Source organism: Cervus elaphus, chromosome X (genome assembly GCF_910594005.1).
Source record: "Cervus elaphus chromosome X, mCerEla1.1, whole genome shotgun sequence".
NCBI classification, from domain to species: Eukaryota; Metazoa; Chordata; class Mammalia; order Artiodactyla; family Cervidae; genus Cervus; species Cervus elaphus.
In genome coordinates, this window is record NC_057848.1 from 120090381 (window position 1) to 120110476 (window position 20096).

Here is a 20096-nt window from a genome sequence, read left to right on the forward strand (position 1 = left end):
TACTCCACCTGGCCGGAGAAGGCAATGGCACCCCACTCCAGTACTCTTGCCTGGAAAATCCCATGGATGGAGGAGCCTGGTAGGCTGCAGTCCATGGGGTCGCTAAGAGTCGGACATAACTGAGCGACTTCACTTTCACACGTTGGAGAAGGAAATGGCAACCCACTCCAGTGTTCTTGCCTGGAGAATCCCAGGGACAGCGGAGCCTGGTGGGCTGTCGTCTATGGGATCACACAGAGTCGGACACGACTGAAGTGACTTAGCAGCATACTCTACCTGAGCTTTTAAGTCATCTCTGATGTTTCTGGTCTGTTCTCCATCTCTAATTGGTCTTATTGATGCTCACTCCGAAATTTCTCCAGAACTTATTCTTCCCCCATCTCCATTCCTGCTGTCTTAATTCAGGCCTTTGCTCTTTTGCCTAGATTGCTCAAAACTAACATTTTAATGGTCTTCCAGTCTCCACATATCCTTCCCCTGAATCCATCCTCCACACTGCCATACATTCTCTAAAACATAAATCTAATCACATCATTCCTCTGCTTTTAAATCATTTGGTAACTGCTTGGTTACAAGGTAAGGTCGAAAAGCTCTCCCAACCTATCTCCTACTCCAACTGTCACCATCCCCACCCTTGAGTCTCATGCCCCAGACTCACAGCCTCTGTTTATTGAGCAGAAAAGGGTCTCTTATGCTACTGCTTCCTTTATCTATGCTGCACTCTCTGCCAGGAATATCTCTTCATTCTACAGTTAGGGAGTAGCAGCAAGGCAGGCTAGGTAGAAACATGAGGAAGTGAGAGGAAGAAGGATATCGAAGAACATTACAAAAACAGCACAGTTCATATCTGGGTGTTCCATAAAATACTGAATGCATGCATGACTGAATTGCTGACAAGGAGTTCCAGGCTGCGGAGGCAGGCAAGTGAGAACAGATGGACTACAAGAATAGCTCTGAATTTTTTCCTGTTACTCAAACCCTTTTTCTATTTGCCTCCTCCTCCCATTCATTCAGATCTCTGTGTTTATGTTTCTTGTAATTTACAGACTACTATAACACTACCTCAGATGCATTTAACCGTGCCATGCATAATTTATTTATTCATTCCTCATAAATCAGCCCCTCCAGCCATCTGGAAAGCAAGAACCACTTCTACTGCCTTTCAAGTTCCTTTTAACTAATCTTTTTAGAACGTGCTATTGTGCCTGGTACAAAATGTAATAATTTATGCACAGTTTCACCACTGAATATCAAGGACTTTATGACCTTTCTTTTCTATTGCCGTTGTCATGATCATTAGGAAATCCCGTGTGAAAACATTAAAGTAAGAACAACTAAAAAGCAAAGCAAGAAAATTATATCATTACAGAGTATCGTAAGTGGACTGATTTTTGTGCCTGGTTCATGGAAAACAGCTTCATTATTATATGGTCAGACTCTGGAAACCACAAGTAGTAATTCTCCTGTAAAGGACAGTGCAAAGTGAAGGACTGCTCACTTAAAACCATATTCTACAATCGTAAACAATGTCAAAATCTTACCTGCCTCAGTTTTCTAGTTTATTAAATGAGAATAATGGATATTCACTCCATCACCTACCGAGAGCGATATGGACACACAAAAAGTACTTTGGTCACACAGATGCCATATGAAATCATTTTTCATTAAAAGCAATGATGATAACTAAACTACTTTGGTTTAGCCAGAAGGCTTAAGTAGAGGTAGCCAATTTAAGTTAACAGATACCCTAACTGACCACTTCAGTAGAGCCAGTAATTGGCATAACTGATTCATTATGGTTATAACTACACATAAATGGACATGATACACAAATGTTCCCTTTATATTAGTAGGCAAATAGGAAAACCCACCAAATGCTAAGCTGTGAGTACCTCTCTCTTATGAACTTTAAATTCAGGGGCTCTCTTCTACTGTCACTGCCCTGAGGTAACTTTACCAGGCAAATTCCTTGTTATATTTTTTACAATTTTTTATTTACTCCTTCATTTATTTTTGGCTTTGCAGGGTCTTCATTGCTGCGCAAGCTCTTGTCTAGTTGTGGCGAGTGGAGTTTACTCTAGTTGTGGCGTGTGGGCGTCTCATTACAGTGATTTCTCTTGTTGCAGAGAATGGGCTGTAGGGCGCGTAGGCTCAGTAGTTGTGGCTCCCAGGCTCTCGAGCACAGATTCAATAGTTGTGGTGCAGGGGCTTAGCTGCTCCACGTCATGTGGAATCTTTCTGGATCAGGGATCAAACCTGTGTCTCCTGCACTGGCAGGCAGATTCTTTACCACTGAGCTACCAGGAAAGCCCCTTGTTATCCTTTTTGAATCCATGTTTTTCATACTGGTATATTCATCCCAAGTTGTTCGCCTCCCCTCAGAGAAGCCTTCCCTGACCTTTCCAACTACAGTATTATTCCCGGTTATCATCTATTATCATAATTAACTAGAGAATCTGTCTGTTTATTTATCCAACTAGATCTAAATTCCAGATCAGCTTGGATCTTATCTATGTTAATCCAGCCACTGTACTCCTAGTGCCTATAGCAGTATCTGGTTCATAGCAAGTGCTCGATGAGTATGTGAAGGAGTTTGTCCTCACAGTGACAATAAGGTTCATTCAAACTTCTCAGCATGACATTCAAGACCCAAATTTACTTATTTAGGCTTATATCTTCCATTTTACACCTCTATATATTATGTTTGCTGCTCTGTAAAAGCTTACTTTCTGCCTTGAATGCTCTTCCTCCTACCAAGTAACTTATCTTCCAAGGCCCTTCTCAAACACACCTTTTCTGTGAAAATTTTTCCAGTCCCATACACACACACACACACACACACAGAATGCGTTCTCTGCTAAGTTCTTATAAGAGCTATAGCACTTATAATATAGGGTTATAATAGACATAAAATAATGATGATGATGATAGCTAACATTTTATTGAGCATTAACTTGATGCCAGGTACATAAGCATTTTATATATTATTATCTCATTTAATCCTGAAAACAACTCTAAGAGATAGATACTGTCATAAATAGTTACATTTCTGTTAGGCTAGCTAGAATCAACTTCATCAATGCAGGTATGGTGTCTTAAAGCCTTGGTAATTCCCAGAACCTAGAAAAATATCTGCAATGTCATATGCTCTTAACACAAATTTGCTAAATAATGAATTCTGACAGTAGTTTCTTGCCCCCTGACTTCACTTTGAGAATGGCAATCCCAGTAACTTAAAGAAACAGACTACAGTTTTAAGTACCTAAATTTAATCTTAAAGTGATACAGTCCTTTCTAATTATAACAAGAAACGCAGCAGATACAAAAGGGTTATATACCTAGCTATATACAAAGTTTAAAATATTTGAATATTAAAAAAACAAAGCTAACAAAGGCAAACCCGGAAGAGAAAAAAATATATTTTCAACCTACATTAGAAAAAAGATTAAGAATAATGATATAAAGTGAAAGTCGCTCAGTCACGTCCGACTCTTTGTGACCCCATGGACTTAGTCCATGGAATTCTCCAGGCCAGAATACTGAAGTGGATAGCCTTTCCCTTCTCCAGGGCATCTTCCCAACCCAGGGATCTAACCCAGGTCTCCCACATTGCAGGCGGATTCTTTACCAGCTAAGACACAATGGAAGACCAAGAATACTGGAGTGGGTAGCCTATCCCTTCTCCAGTGGATCTTCCCAACCCAGGAATCAATCCGGGGTCTCCTGCATCGCAGGCAGATTCTTTACCAACTGAGCTATAAAGGGCTCTTATAAAAAAATAATATAGCCCATTAGAAAAACAGGAACATCATATGAACAGGAAACTTTTGGAAAAAGAATTTTTTTTGGCCATGTCATGGGGCTTGCGGGATCTTAGTTCCTCAACCAGGGACTGAACCCAGGCTCCTGGCAGTGAGAAAGTAAAGTCTGAACCACTGGACCACCAGGGAATTTCCCAGAAAAAGAAATTTAAATGGTTAATAAACATGAAAATATGCTCAAGTTCATTAATTTAAAAAAGTGAAAATTAAAATAATGGAGATATATTTATTTCATCATATTGTAAAGATGAAAAAATAATTATAATATTTAGCACCAGTAAGGTGGTGGGGAAATACACACTCTTACACAGTCATGCTACAAAAATGCTCTCACACACTTAAAAGATACATACCCCCACACACACACACAAATAGGAAAATATTGTAAACAACTGAAATGTGCATCAATAGAAGCTTAGTTAAATAAACTATGCTATAGCTATCCCATGAAATTATATGTAGCCAATGAAAAGAATGACATTACTGGATAACCAAACAATACATAAGAGGAATTCTCCTTTCATAAATATATTCCAGATAATAAAAAAAACATTATAAAAGGGGGAAAGGATTTGAACAGACGTTTCATCAAAGAGGATATAAATTTGGCAAATACGCACATGAAATGATGTTCAAAATCATAAGCCATTAAGAAAATGAAATTAAACCATCATGAGATAACATTACATAGCTGTTAGAATGGTTAAAATAAAAATTACTGAAAATACCAAGAGCTGTGGAGAATGCAGGACAAGTGGAACTACCTACCAAAGGTGGCTAGCTCAGATGCAAAATGGTACACCACTCTGGAAAATGTTTCAGCAGCTTCTTATAAAGTTCAGCACACATTTATCACACTATTCAGTGATTTCACTCTGGGGTATACTATTCAGCAAGGAATGAACAACTTGGGTGAATCTCCAAAGCATTAAGCTGAGTAAATGAAGTCAGTCTCAAAAGTGGACATACTGGTCTTCCTTGGTGGTCCAGTGGTTAAGAATCTGTCTGCAAATGCAGGAGACACAGGTTTGATCCCTGGTCCAGGAAGATCCCACAAGCTGCAGAGCAACTTCTGAGCTTGCACTCTAGAGACCGAGAGTTGCAACTACTAAAGCCTGCGTGCTCTAGGGCCCATATGCCACAAGAGAAACCACCACAATGAGAAGCCCATGTACCACAATGAAGAGCGGCCCCCACTTGCCTCAACTAGAGAAAGCCCACATGTGGCAACGAAGACCCAGCACAGTCAAAAATGCAAAATAAAAAGCTGACATACTATGTGACTTCATGTATATGACATTTTCGAAAAGGAAAAGCTATGGGCCAGAGAACAAATCAGTGGTTACCAGGGGCTGGGCGCAGGGGAGGTCTGAGTGCAAAGGGTAGTAAGAAGGAATTCTTTGGAAGTGTTTAACTATTCTATATCCTGTTGGTGGGAGGGGTTACAAGTAATCTGAGCACATGTTAAAACTCACAGGATTGGGTACCAGTAGATAAATTAATATTATTGTATATACATTAGAAATAATTTTTAAAAAGATAAATTATCATCAGGAGTAATAATATACCTTCTATTTCTCCATCTAAAGGAGGAACATCATCTCTCATGGAGAAATCCATGGCTGTACCCGGTATGTCCATCAAGTCTTCATCACTGGAGCTACTTTGGAAGCTATTAAAACTCCCCTGGTGAAAGCCTCTGTGATCCATGGCTCCTGCGCAAAAAGAAAAACAGGAGGTTTATTACAGTGAGTTCCAAACCCCTTACCACTTATTCTTTTTTTATTGTGGTAAATACACGTAACAAAATTTACCACTTAAACCACTTTAAACTGACAATTCAATAGCAATCAGCAGGTTTGCAATAACACACAATCATCATCACTCTTCATTTCCAGAAATTTTTCATCATCTCACACAGAAACACTATGCAAAAAATGTAACTTCCCGTCTCCCTCTTACCCCAGCTCCTTTAACCTCTATTTTCTTTCTCTCTGTGGATTTGCTAATTCTGGATATTTCATATAAATGTAACCATATAGTATGTAGCCCTTTGTGTCTGGCTTCTTTCACTTCTCATATTTTTTTCAAGGCTCAACCATGCTGTAATATGTATCAGTCTACATTTCCTTTCAGGACTAAATAATATCCATTGTATGGATATACCACATTTTATTGATTCATTCATCAGTTGCTAGACATTTAGGTAGTCTTCACCTTTTGAGTTACCATTTATTCATGTCTTATTTTATGTTATTATTTAAATAATTTTTTTTCATTTATTTTTATTAGTTGGAGGCTAATTACTTCACAACATTGCAGTGGGTTTTGTCATACATTGACATGAATCAGCCATGGAGTTACATGTATTCCCCATCCCGATCCCCCCTCCCACCTCCCTCTCCACCCGATTCCTCTGGATCTTCCCAGTGCACCAGGCCCGAGCACTTGTCTACCTAACATATTCAGCTACCCTCCAGATATAGTACACTGCTACCCTTACCATGTAACTAACATAAGAGACAATTCTCCATATGGACATCACCAGGTAGACAATACCAAAATCAGACTGATTATATTCTTTGCAGTCAAAGATGGAGAACCTCTATACAGTCAGCAAAAACAAGACCTGGGGCTGAAAAAAAAAAAAAAAAGACCTGGGGCTGACTGTGGCTCAGATCATGAGCTCCTTATTGCAAAATTCAGTCTCAAATTGAAGAAAGTAGGGAAAACATTAGGCCATTCAGATACGACCTAAATCAAATCCCTTAGGATTATACAGTGGAGGTGATGAATAGACTCAAGGGATTAGATCTGATAGAGTACTAGAGGAACTATGGACAAAGGTTTGTAACATTGTACAGGAGGTAGTGACTAAAACCTACTCAAAGAGAAAGAAATGCAAGAAGGCAATGTAGTTCCAAGAAGGCACAATAAAGGACAAAAACAGTAAGGACTTAACAGAAGCAGAAGAGATTAAGAAGAGGTGGCAAGAATACACAGAAAAATTGTACCAAAAAGGTCTTAATGATCCAGATAACCATGATGGTGTGGTCATTCACTTACAGCCAGACATCCTGGAGTTTGAAGTCAAGTAGGCCTTAGGAAGCATCACTACAAACAAAACTAGTGAAGGTGATGGAATTCCAGCTGAACTATTTTCAAATCCTAGAAGATGATGCTATAAAAAGTGCTGCACTAAATATGCTAGCAAAATTGGAAAACTCAACAGTGGCTACAGGACTGGAAAAGGTCAGTTTTCATTCCAATCTCAAAGAAAGGCAATGCCAAAGAATGTTCAAATTACAGTACAATTGTACTCTTTTCATATGCAAGCAAGGTTATCCTCAAAATCTTTCAAGCAAGGCTTCAGTATTAGATGAACCAAGAACTTCAAGATGTACAAGCTGGATTTAGAAAAGGCAGAGAAACCAGAGATCAAACTGCCAACATCCGCTGGATGAGAGAAAAAGCAAGGGAATTCCAGAAAAACATCTACTTCTGCTTCATTGACTACGCTAAAGCCTTTGACTGGGTGGATCACAAGAAACTGGGGAAAATTCTTAAAGAGATGGGAATACCAGACTACCTTACCTGCCTCCTGAGAAACCTATATGCAGGTCAAGAAGCAATAGTTAGAACTGAACATAGAAAAGCAGACTGGTTCAAAACTGGGAAAGGAGTACGTCAAGGCTATATATTGTCACCCTGCTTATTTAACTTATATGCAGAGTACATCATGCAAAATGCCAAGCTGGATGAATCACAAGCTGGAATCCAGATTACCAGGATAAATATCAACAACCTCAGATATGGAGATTATACCACTCTACTGACAGAAAGTAAAGAGGAACTAAAGAGCCTCTTGATGAGAGTCAAAGAGGAGAGGAAAAAAGCTGGCTTGAAACTCAACACTCAGAAAACTAAGATCATGAATTCTGGTTCCATCACTTCATGGAAAAAAGAAGGAGAAAAAGTGGAAGCAGTGACAGGTTTTTTATTTTCTTGGGCTCCAAAATCAGTGCAGATGGTGGCTGCAGCCATGAAATTAAAAGACACTTGCTCCTTGGAAGAAAAGCTATGTATGACAAAACTAGACAGCATATTAAAAAGCAGAGACATCACTTTGCTGATAAAGGTCCATCTAGTCAAAGCTATGGTTTTTCCAGTAGTCATGTATGGATGTGAGAGCTGGACCATAAAGAAGGCTGAGCGTCCAAGAATTGATGCTTTCGAATTATGGTGCTGGAGAAGACTCTTGAGAGTCCCTTGGACAGCAAAGAGATCAAACCAGTCAATCCTAAAGGAAATCAACCCTGAATATTCATTGGAAGGACTGATGCTGAAGCTCTAATACTTTGTCCACCTGATGCGAAGAACTGACTCACTGGAAAAGACCCTGATGCTGGGAAAGACTGAAGGCAGAAGGGAGAAGAGATCAGCAGAAGATGAGATGGTTGGATGGCATCACTGACTCAATGGACATGAATTTGAGCAAACTCTGGGAGATAATATAGGATGGAAGAGCCTGGCATGCTGCCATCCATGGGGTTGCCAAGAGTTGGACACAACTTAGCAACTGAACAACAACAACAAGGACACATAGGAAACTGAATCTCTCAGTCTTCCCTCCTGTCATTCAGGAAGAACTGTCTTTACTCTTTATTTAAGAAAAAACAGTTTCTATACTTTGCTCTGGATCTGACTGAGATAACAGATTTCCGTGCCTTACTCTGAGTATCCTTATCCTTTAAGGAAACCTACTATCTCTAGCTCTCATCTCTATCTTAAGCTCCATAAACTAAATTCCCAAGAACTTTCTATACACTTCTTTTGCTGTTTCAAACCCAACAGGATGAAGATCAGAAACAAGCAGAAAGAACCTTAACCTAAATACAAATAATAACCTCCAAACAAGGCATGTTCCCTGCCCTCATCCCTCAAATCAACTTTCCCTTTTAAATGTAGATGGCATCAGAGTCAATATCTACACTTAATATTTGTCTAACTCTGGGATTTACTATGTTCAACAAACCTATAAAAGCACTCAATCTTAACAGTAGGTATTCCAGGTTTCTAGAAATTTTTTTTTAATTAGTTGGAGGCTAATTACTTCACAACATTTCAGTGGGTTTTGTCATACATTGATATGAATCAGCCATAGATTTACACGTCCAGGTTTCTAGAAATCTTAAAAGAAAATGAGCACCATTTTAGCTGATGAGAAGAACTCGAGAAATTTTTTCTGTTTAAATTCATCCAACACCCATGAATTCCAGTGACTAGCACTGAAAAGTAGGCAAAAAAAAAATTGCAAAACGATGCAGAATCCTTTCCCTCTCTCTTCACTGGTTACATGTTTCATCCAGGAAATGATTTAAAATACACAGTTCCAGCAATTCTACATTAGCCACACAAATCATAAGAAGAAAAAGTATGAGGAGTCCAAAAATAATTTATATTTGGCTTTGGAATATGTCCTGTAGTCATATTTTTAGAGGGTGTACCTATTGTTCTGGGAATTCATTAAAACAAAATAATGACACTATACGATGAAGACTCAACAAAGGAGAAGCTGGAAAACTTTTCCATTTCCCCATAGGGGCCTTACAAACTCCTTCCTGTAACCCACTGACACAGAACAATCTGGCTAAATTGAGCTGCCTCATTTCAAACATTTCCTGCAGCAGTTATCTGGTTCAGTGTTTGGATTATAAAGTGCTTCCTTAATAAGCATATAGAAATAAAGTATCAACAAAAGAAAATTATAAGAAGCAAGCAGATCAAGCAAAACAAATGCAACAGACTGGGGGTTCAACAGAGAAAATAACCATAATCAGTAAAACTCAAAAGTGGTATCTTGCCTGTGGATAATACATTATGGTAGTCTTTGGTTTTCATTTTGCAGATATAAAACAGTTCCATAAGAAAAGTTAAGGCAGCAGAATACTGAGGAAATAATGTAAAGTTCCTACAGTTGAGATTTGATCCTGCATTTAGTTGAACTCCAAGTCTATTGCTCTCTCCACAATACTTTTGAGCTTCACTATGAGATGCAGTCCAGAGAATGGAACATCTGGAATAAATCAAATCTCTAGATGGTCACATGCATGAGGTCAGCCAGAATTTAGGGTAGACCAGGAACAAAGGGGATTTGTTTTATTATCCCAACTAATGGATTACTATAGGGCTTGTCACACAATGGAGGGCTATAGGGGAGGGTAAACAAGGAAAAATGTTGTTTGGTTGATATCTGCATTACATAGCTGACATTTTCAGGGCCTTTTGTCACCTTCTTGCTTAAAATCATAAGCTTGTTCTTTTGCCTCTGGGTCAGGTTTACATTTTTTTTTTTTAGCATGGCATTCAGAGCCCTATCAAAGCTAGATCCCATCTTCTCAGACAGACTTATCTCTTGCCACAGATTTGTTACACTCCACATAGGCCTTGTACTTCTACATCTCCATGCCTTTGCTCATCAGGTCCAGATATTCTAGCTGAAATCCCATCCAGCCACCATCCTCTTTTCAGCCTGGTGAAATCCCCTTCAATCCATCTAGGGCCAGCTCAAACAGGCTTTTCCCTCAAAGCCACCTTTGTTCAGACATCTATGCTGATTGCATAATCTCTTCCACTTGAGTCTTGTGACTACACCATGTCCTTCTCACTTCTGTTGTCTCAACAACTCTAGTGTTGTTCCTGAGAAGGTATTCAATAAACACTTATTGAGCAGGATTCTAGTTGGGGAGGAAGGGTATTAGCTAATCAACATATTTATGTAGCCAACACTCAATAAATCTATGCCTTCAACTATGAAGGAAGAGGATTAAGGATACAAAAAGCATTTGTTACCCTGTCACTGCTCTCAAGGAATTTGTGATCTAGTCGGGGAGTAACAGCTCAGTTGGTAAAGAATCTGCCCACAATGCAGGAGATCCTAGTTCGATTCCCCTGGAGAAGGGATAGGCTACCCACTCCAGTATTCTTGGGCTTCCCTTGTGGCTCAGCTGGTAGAGAATCCACCTGCAATGCAGGAGACACAGGTTTAACCCCTGGGTCGGGAAAATCCCCTGGAAAAGGAAATGGCAACCCATTCCAGTATTCTTGCCTGGGAAATCCCATGGAGAGGAGCCTGGCAGGCTACAGTCCATGGGGTCGCAAAAGAGTCAGAGATGACTTAGCAACTAAACAACAACAACAACAAAGGACAGGGTAACTGTCTGTGAGCAAATGGATGGAGATAGATCATGAAGTGCCTGGGAAGCCAAAATGGAGTCTCCATAGTTTTTGAGGAGCAATATGAAAAAAACAATTTTAGGAAGTAAGTGTGGTGGCAGCAGTGGACTGGAAAAGAGAGGATGAAAGGACTAGGAAGGCAGTTTGCTACTTCCAGTTTCAATGTGATTTGGGATGGAGGAGGAAGGCATAAGGGAAAGGAGGAAGAGAAAATATTCCCAACAGTTGCACTGAAAGAGGCAGGTAGGGATGGGGGGAGACGGTGCTAATTGGTGGTAAGCCATACTATTTATAGCATCTTTTTTAAAAAATTTAAATATAGTTGATGTATCATGTTGTGCCACTCTGCTGTACAGCAAAGTGATTCGGTTATACACATATTCACATTCTTTTTAAATATTCTTTTTCCATTATGGTTTATTCTAGGACACTGAGGATAGTTCCCATGTTATACAGTAGGGCCCTGCTGTTTATCCATTCTAAATGTAATAGTTTGCATCTACCAACCCCAAATTCCTAGTCCATTCCTCTCCCTCCCCCCATCCCCCTTGGCATACACAAGTCCATTCTCTATGTCTATGAGTTTGTTTCTGTTTTGCATATAGGTTCATTGTGTCATATTTTAGATTCCACATATAAATGATATTATATGGTATTTGTCTCTTTCTGACTTACTTCACTTAGTATAATAATGTTTAGTTGCATTCATGTTTCTGCAAATGGCATTATTTCATTCTATGACTGTAGTATTCCATTATACACACACAAACACACACATACACACACAACATCTTCTTTATCCATTCATGTGTTGATGGACATTTAGGTTCTTTCCATGTTTTGGCTATTGTGAACAGTGCTGCTATGAATATGGGGGTGCAAACATATCTTTCTGAATTATAGTATTGACCAGGTATATTCCAGGGATTGCTGGATCACATGGTAATTCTATTTTTAGTTTTCTAAGGAACCTCCCTCCATACTGTTCTCCATAGTGGCTGCACCAGTTTGCTTTTCCACCAACAAGTATAGCAGGGTTCCCTTTTCTCCACAACCTCTCTAGCATTTATTGCTTGTAGACTTTTTAATGATGGCCATTCTGACGCGTATGAGGTGGTACCACATTCTGGTGTACTAGCATCTTGTTTAACTAATGACAGTGACACACGTTGGTATGAATAAATTAATATTTCCATCTCAACTAGCCCATTTGGCAAAACAAGTATATAAACCAATGAGTAGTATGATACATATGACCCTTCAAATAAAAATATAAAATATACCACATACTCCAATGCTAACAAGCATGAAGAAACAATGAAATGTTCTATTTCTTATTTTTGCTCAAGAACAAAAACTGTTTACCTGCACGTGGCATTCTGTGTAAGTAATATATGCCAGGTACCACAAATGTGGGAAAGGGAGGATACAAGAGGAACAAAGAGTTTAAATGGGGTATTATACTATTTGCCAAGATATAAGTATTGTCTTGGGGCTTCCCTGATAGCTCAGCTGGTAAAGAATCCACCTGCAATGCAGGAGACCCTGGCTTGATTCCTGGGTAAGAAAGATCCCCTGGAGAAGGGATAGGCTACCCACGCCAGTATTCTTGGGCTTCCCTGGTGGCTCAGATGGTAAAGAATTCTCCTGCAATGTGGGAGACCTGGGTTTGATCCCTGGGTTGGGAAGATCCTCTGGAGGAGGGAATGACAACCCACTCCAGTATTCTTGCCTGGAGAATCCCCATGGACAAAGGAGCCTGGTGGGCTACAGTCCATGAAGTCCCAAAGAGTTGGACATGAATAAGCAACTAAGCACAGCACAAGTACTGTCTTATCATTAATAGAAAGAACATTAACTCATCCCTAAGAATAACCTTGAAGGTGGTTAAGAACTAGCACACACATAAAATCACCCCTTTTCTGCCTACTATATTTTGAACTACTTGAGGACAAAGTGACTTAAATCTTTGTTACTAAGTGCTTGACTCAAAGATAGAACTCAGTAAATAATCTAGTTTATATTTCAATTCCTGCTTTAGTTACTTTATTTTGAGAGGCAGAAATGAAATGCAAATCTTGGATAGTATTTTCTGAGGTGCCTTATTTCTTTTTTGTTGATTTTGTTGACATCTATTTATTTTCAGCTTTTACAGTTAGTCTATAATTTAGAACAACGGGTAGCATTTACAGGAGAGAATATCAGAGTTAAAGTGGCAGATGAAAGAAGGACATAAAGGTAGTGTAGGAAAGAAAAAAGTAAGAATAAAAATATCACTGTATTAGAAAGTCAAGAATTATTTTCAAGTGTTAAGAGGACAGTAGAAACTTAAGTACACTGTCAAGGTTAAAAAGTAAACAATAGAAAACTAATATATAAATAAAAAATAGAGGATGATAGAAGAAGCATATGAATATCATATGAGGGAGTAAATAGTTACTGTCTAAACCTGATTAAACAAGAAGCACAGATATTTCCTAGCATTATATTAGTTGAGGTGCCTTATTTCAGAGGTTTGGGCCAATCCTTAACCCAAGGCACCTTCTTTACATGTCAAAATTTCAAGTAAAAATCCCAGGAGGAAATAATAGTGCTTCTTCTCACAGTGTGGTCTTCATGTGGGAGTCATCCTCATAGATGAGTAGGTGTTAGGAGAAAAGACAGGACTCAGCACAGGCAGTACAAAAACAGCAGTCCTCAAAACTTTTGGTCTCAGGATTCCCTTAATGTTCACAATTATTGAGGGACCTAAAGAACTTTTATTTATAAGGATTCTATTAATATCTATAGAATTTACTGAATTAGAAACCAAACCCAGAAATATTTAAAATAAACATTTATTAATGTATTTAAATATAACAAACTCATCCCATTATTTGTTAACATTAACTTCAGGGGACAAAAACTATATTTTAAAAAAAGCTTAGTGAGAGGCATTTTGCAAATCCTTTTAATTTTTAATTTACAAATTTATTTATTTTTTATATTTTTGGTTGCACCACATGGCTTGCCGGATCTTAGTTCCCTGACCAGGCCCCCTGTAGTGGAACTGCAATGTCCTAACCACTGGACCACCAAGGAATTCCCACAAACCTCTTTTTTTTTTACTATGCTTTATTTATTTGGCTGCACCAGGTCTTAGTTGTAACATGTAGGATATTTTAGTTGTAGCATGTGGGATCTAGTTATCTTACCAGGGATCGAATCTGGGTCCCCTAAATTGGGAACATGGAGTCTTAGCCACTGGACCACCAGGGAAATCCTCCATAAATATTTTTAAGGTTTGCCTTAAGAGGACACATATTTGATTTGCCATCACAGCAATGACATAGGAACCTGTGATACAACCTCTAGAAAACTCCACTGAACATTCTTGAGAAAATGAGAATGAAAAGGGGAAAGAGGGTCTTAATATTAATATGCAAATAGTTTTGACAGGCTACCCCTTTGTAGACCTCTTGGGCTCAGGAAGCTCAAACCACTCTTTGAGAATTGTTAAAGGAAAGAAAAGACACAGAATGGATAAACCATACTTGGGCAACACTCACGGTTGCTAAGAAGGAAGAAGAGGACAAAACAGTCAGATGAGACCATGCTGATAGATGAAGGAAGTGGAAGTGAAGTAAACAACAAACCAGTACTTCCTAAAAATACTTTCCCAAAGGACAAATAGCTTTGATATATAAAGAGATTCTTCAAATTATTGCAACTGAATCCCAAAAGAAGAAAGGGCATAAGATATTGGTAAGTAGATAATTTATTAAAGGGGCTTTAAAAACTTGAGAAATTAAAATTGAAATAGTAACATACTACCTTCCGTTAGCATTTCTCAAAGACTCTGTTTTTTGGTTTTTTTTTTCCTGGCTGTGCCATAAGGCTTAGACTTCCCTGTAGCTCAGACAGGAAAGAATCTGTCTGCAATGCAGGAGACCTGGGTTCAATCCCTGGGTCAGGAAGATCCTCTGGAAAAGGAAATGGCAACCCACTCCAGTATTCTTGCCTGGAGAAACCCATGGACAGAGGAGCCTGGCGGGCTACAGTCTGTGGTCGCAAGAGTCGGACACGACTGAGCAACTAATACCACCACCATGACACTTGGGATCTTAGTTCCCCAACCAGGGATGGAAGCTGCGGCCCCTGCAGTGAAATTGCGGAGTTCTAACCACTGAAACTAAAAAGCCTCTTGATGAAAGTGAAAGAGGAAAGTGAAAAAGTTGGCTTAGACCTCAACATTCAGAAAACTAAAATCATGGCATCTGGTCCCATCACCTCATGGGAAATAGATGGGGAGACAGTGGAAACGGTGTCAGACTTTATTTTGGGGGGCTCCAAAATCACTGTAGATGGTGACTGCAGCCATGAAATTAAAAGACGCTTACTCCTTGGAAGGAAAGTTATGACCAACCTAGATAGCATATTAAAAAGCAGAGACATTACTTTGCCAACAAAGGTCCGTCTGGTCAAGGCTATGGTTTTTCCAGTGGTCATGTATGGATGTGAGAGTTGGACTGTGAAGAAAGCTGAGCACCGAAAAATTGATGCTTTTGAACTATGGTGTTGGGGAAGACTCTTGAGAGTCCCTGGGACTGCAAGGAGATCCAACCAGTCCATCCTAAAGGAGATTTGTCCTGGGTGTTCGTTGGAAGGACTGATGCTGAAGCTGAAACTCCAGTACTTTGACCACTTCATGCCAAGAGTTGACTCACTGGAAAAGACTCTGATGCTAGGAGGGATTGGGGGCAGGAGAAAGGGACGACAGAGGATGAGATGGCTGGATGGCATCACCAACTCGATGGGCATGAGTTTGAGTAAACTCCGGGAGTTGGTGATGGACAGGGAGGTCTGGCGTGCTGCAATGCATGGGGTCGCAAAGAGTTGGACACGACTGAGCGACTGAACCGAACTGAACCACTGAAAATGGCAACCCACTCCAGTGTTCTTGCCTGGAGAATCCCAGGGATGGGGGAGCCTGATGGGCTGCCATCTATGGGGTCACACAGAGTCGGACACTACTGAAGTGACTTAGCAGCAGCAGCAGCAGCAACCACTAAACCACCAGGGAATTACCACAGAGAGTCTTCAAACACCATAGAACCCTGTTAGAGGAAGACTTCCAAGAGAGTGCCAAACAAGATAGCTAGAGAAGCACCCTGAAGTTCAAGGACAAGAGCCTGCCACTTGTCCTTGAGACACCAGTCAAAATTTATAGATCACTCTCACTTTGGAATATATGCATAAAGCACCAAATAAACTTTAAGAAACTGAATATAGCATTACACTGAAAAGTTTGCCTACCATAAATAAGGAGAGTTTATTCTAAGTACACAAGATTGATACCACAAGGAATCTATCAACATCATTTATCAGATTAATAGATTTTAAAAAGGCCATAATCATCTCAACAGATGTCAAGAATGTATTTTTTAAAAGTTGTATCTATTCAAGATTGCAATGTTTTAAAAAAATATCCCAGGAGGAAAATTTGTTTCTTAACATGGTACAGAATATTTAAATTAAAACCAAGAAGCAAAATCTCATTCCCCTTAATACAGGAAGACAATGATTCCTCCTGCTACCTAGTATATTTAACATGGTAAAATAAAACTTTAAGAGGAAAAAAGTGAAGAACGTATATAGGAAAGGAATACATATCCAATTTTGATGTTTGGATTGCATGAATGAAAATTTATACAACTCTAAGAATATTAGCTAATATAGAATAACTAAAAGTAACAAATGAATTCAGAAATTGTAAGGTAAACAAAACAACCGCATTCCCATGAACTATCACAGAACTAGAAAATACAATAATTATTTTATGATAGAGACATAATCTTGAAACACAATGTGCTGCATGCTCACTCGCTTCTGTTGTGTCCGACTCTTTGTGACCCTATGGACTGTAGCCCGCCAGGCTTCTCTGTCCATGGGATTCTCTAGGCAGGAATACTGGAGTGGGTAGCCACACCCTCTTCCAGGGGAACTCCCCTACCCAGGGATTGAACCCCAGGCCTCGTGCATCTTCTGCATCACAGGCATATTCTTTACTGCTGAAATCTATTTATGACAGAGACATAATCTTGAAACAAAATATATTACCTTAAAATTTATAAAATCCAAGTATGAGGGAAAAAAGAATGACATAAATCGACATGCATCATGTTCTTAGATAGAAAGTTTAAATACAGTAAGAATGAGACAGACACTAATTTGAATTCTGAATTGTATTACAACTATATACTAATCTAGAGTCCCCATGGCATTCTTTAGATAACTTGAAAGATTGATAGTGAACTTCACCTGGAAGAATAAGTAGGCATGGTTACTAGTATATATATTTTCTTAAAAGTAAATATAGCAAACAACCCATCAGCCTTTAATCTTGTACAAAGAAACAATCACCAAAACCTTACAGCACTGGATTAAGAATAGAGATTCTACCAATGGATATATTCTGTTTCTAAAACTTAATAATTGATAAATCAGAAGCAATGCAAGGCAAGCAAAAGCAAATAAAAGATTCAATCACTTTTTAGTAAACAGTTGGATTGCTAGATATCAAAATGGAAAACAATATACAATTATAACATATACCACACTGCAATAAGTTACAAGTGAAAACTTTTAGAGTTGATTTTAAACAGAACACAGAATATTATATTCATCCCAGATGTGGTGGATAAACAAAGTTATTTCTGACCATGGAAGGATACAAAATGAATTAAGTCGTATGTAGTAAAATATAACTTTTTGCAACAGAAACTCTCCTTCATTGTTGCTGGGAATGCAAAATAGCACACTTACTTTGGAAGACCTTTTGACCATTTCTTACAAAACTAAACATACTCTTATTATACGATTCAGCAATCATGCACCTTGGTGTTTACCCAAATGATTTGAAATTTTACATCCATACCAAAACCTGCACACAGATGCTTATAGCAGCTTTACACATAATTGCCCAAACCGGGAAAAACCAAGATGTTCTTCAGTAGGTGAAAGGATAGACAAACCATAGTAATGGGAAAATGGAATATTATTAACTTTAAAATGGGATAATATTCAGTAAAAAAAAATAAATGAGCTATCAAGTCACCAAAAGATACGGAGGCATTCTAAAAGAAGTATAAGAAGTCATTTGTACAAGGCTACACATTGTATGATTCCAACTATATGACATTCTGGAAGGCAAAACTGTGGAGACAGCAAAATGACCAGTGGCTGTCAGGGGTGTGGGAAGAGGGAGTAATGAACAGGCGGAGCACAGAGGATTTTTAGGGCAGTGAAGATATTCTGTATGACACCCTAATCGTGGATACATGCCATGGTACATTGGTTCAAACCCATGGAATATGAAACACAAAGTGGGAACCCCCTAAGGTAAACTCTGGACTTCGTGAAAAGTGAAAGTCGTTTAGTCGTGTCTGACTCTGTGTGACCCCATGGACTATACAGTCCTCATGGACTATATAGTCCATGGAATTCTCCAGGCCAGAATACTGGAGTGGGTAGCCTTTTCCTTCTCCAAGGGATCTTCCCAAGCCAGGGATCAAACCCAGGTCTCCCGCATTGCAGGCAGATTCTTTACCAACTGAGCTATCAGGGAAATTATCAGGGAAATTCTGGACTTTAGTTAATAATAATGTATCAATATTAGCCCATCAAGTATAACAAGTGTACTATACTAACTGCAAGATATTAGTAACAGAAGAAACTGAGGTAGAGGAAGTATATGGGAACTCTGTACTTTCTGCTCAATTTTTCTGTAAACCTGAAACCACTTTAAAAAAAAGATCTATTAAGTTTTAAAAAAAATCAAAGGAGACTAAATGGGCAGTTTACGCATAAGGAAACTTTTACTCTTAAAAATCATCCTGTGGAACACAGAAATCTCTATTAAAGTTATTTAAACCAATTCTCCAAGTTCATAGTGCATCAGAATCCCCTGGAGGGTTCATTAAAACACAGACTGCTTGGCCCCCTACCTGACCTCACCCCAACTTTTGATTCCTTTAAGTCTGAGGTGGGACCTGACCATTAGATTTCCTAATGAGGTCCCAGGGAACGCTGATGGTGCTGGCCCTGTGCATCGAGAAAAATATAAAGTCTGAGAAAAAGAAAAGCAAGGCCAAGGAGTCACCAAAATGGGACTATAGGGCACACAAAAATTAACGGACAAAGGCATTAAGAACGGTAGGAATGGGAGAACAAGATGGCGAAGGAATAGGTGGACATGGAATACATCTCTCTCTGTGGATACATCAAGAATACACCTTCAGACAGAAGTGCATGCAGAACACCAGCTGAGAGCAGACAGGAGTACCTGACCAGTGGAAAAGAATATATAGACCCACACAAAACTCGGTAGGAGGAAGGAACTAGGGGGAAAAACAGGAGTGTTAGTAGGACTGGACCTGCCCTTTGTGGGTAGGGGAACTGAAGCAGAGGTCCGATCCCCACATGGGGCAACTGTCTGAGTCAGAGGAGAAACATTTAAGGCTGAAACAGCTGATCTGTGGCAGCCTAAATGGAATGAGAATCAGACAGTCCTTGCTGCAGCCATACATACCCCAGATAGGAACACTGGTCCCCTGGAAGGTGCAGTGGCTGGGAGCTGGAGTTTAGGTATTATGGAGCAATCCCAGGGTGAGGGCTGCTATTGACTGCAGAGAGACCGATCAAGGGGATGTGAGGGAGGAGACTGTGGTGGGAAATGCCAGTGGAGGAAAGCCAGGCAGCCATGGAAGCAAGGCGATACTGCTGAATCACATATAGGGGGTGCAGCCATCACCACAGCCTCTTACTCCCCACAACACAGCATTGGCAGCTGAACGATAGGGAGACTGGCCCAGCAAATGCCTGAGCACTGAACTACAGAGTAGGACCCCAGCCAGGGGGGCCACTCTATGTGCCTGACATGCTGAACAACAGAGAAGGACCCCAGGCAAGGGAGCCCTCTAAGTGCCCAAACAGGTGGAGCTACTGAGAAAGACTTGCCAAAGCGGCCTTCTGATTGTCAGCTACCCGAGGCTGGAAAAA

General features: G+C 39.6%; 1 protein-coding gene across 1 annotated transcript in view; it reads right to left on the reverse strand.

The window, feature by feature from the left end:
* CLCN5 (chloride voltage-gated channel 5) overlaps nt 1-20096 on the reverse strand; it is a 189582-nt gene that overhangs the window by 45513 nt on the left and 123973 nt on the right. The window contains exon 3 of the mRNA XM_043895347.1: nt 5390-5536. Coding sequence (XP_043751282.1) covers nt 5390-5536 — 147 coding nt within the window. The remainder of the gene's footprint in view (nt 1-5389; nt 5537-20096) is intronic.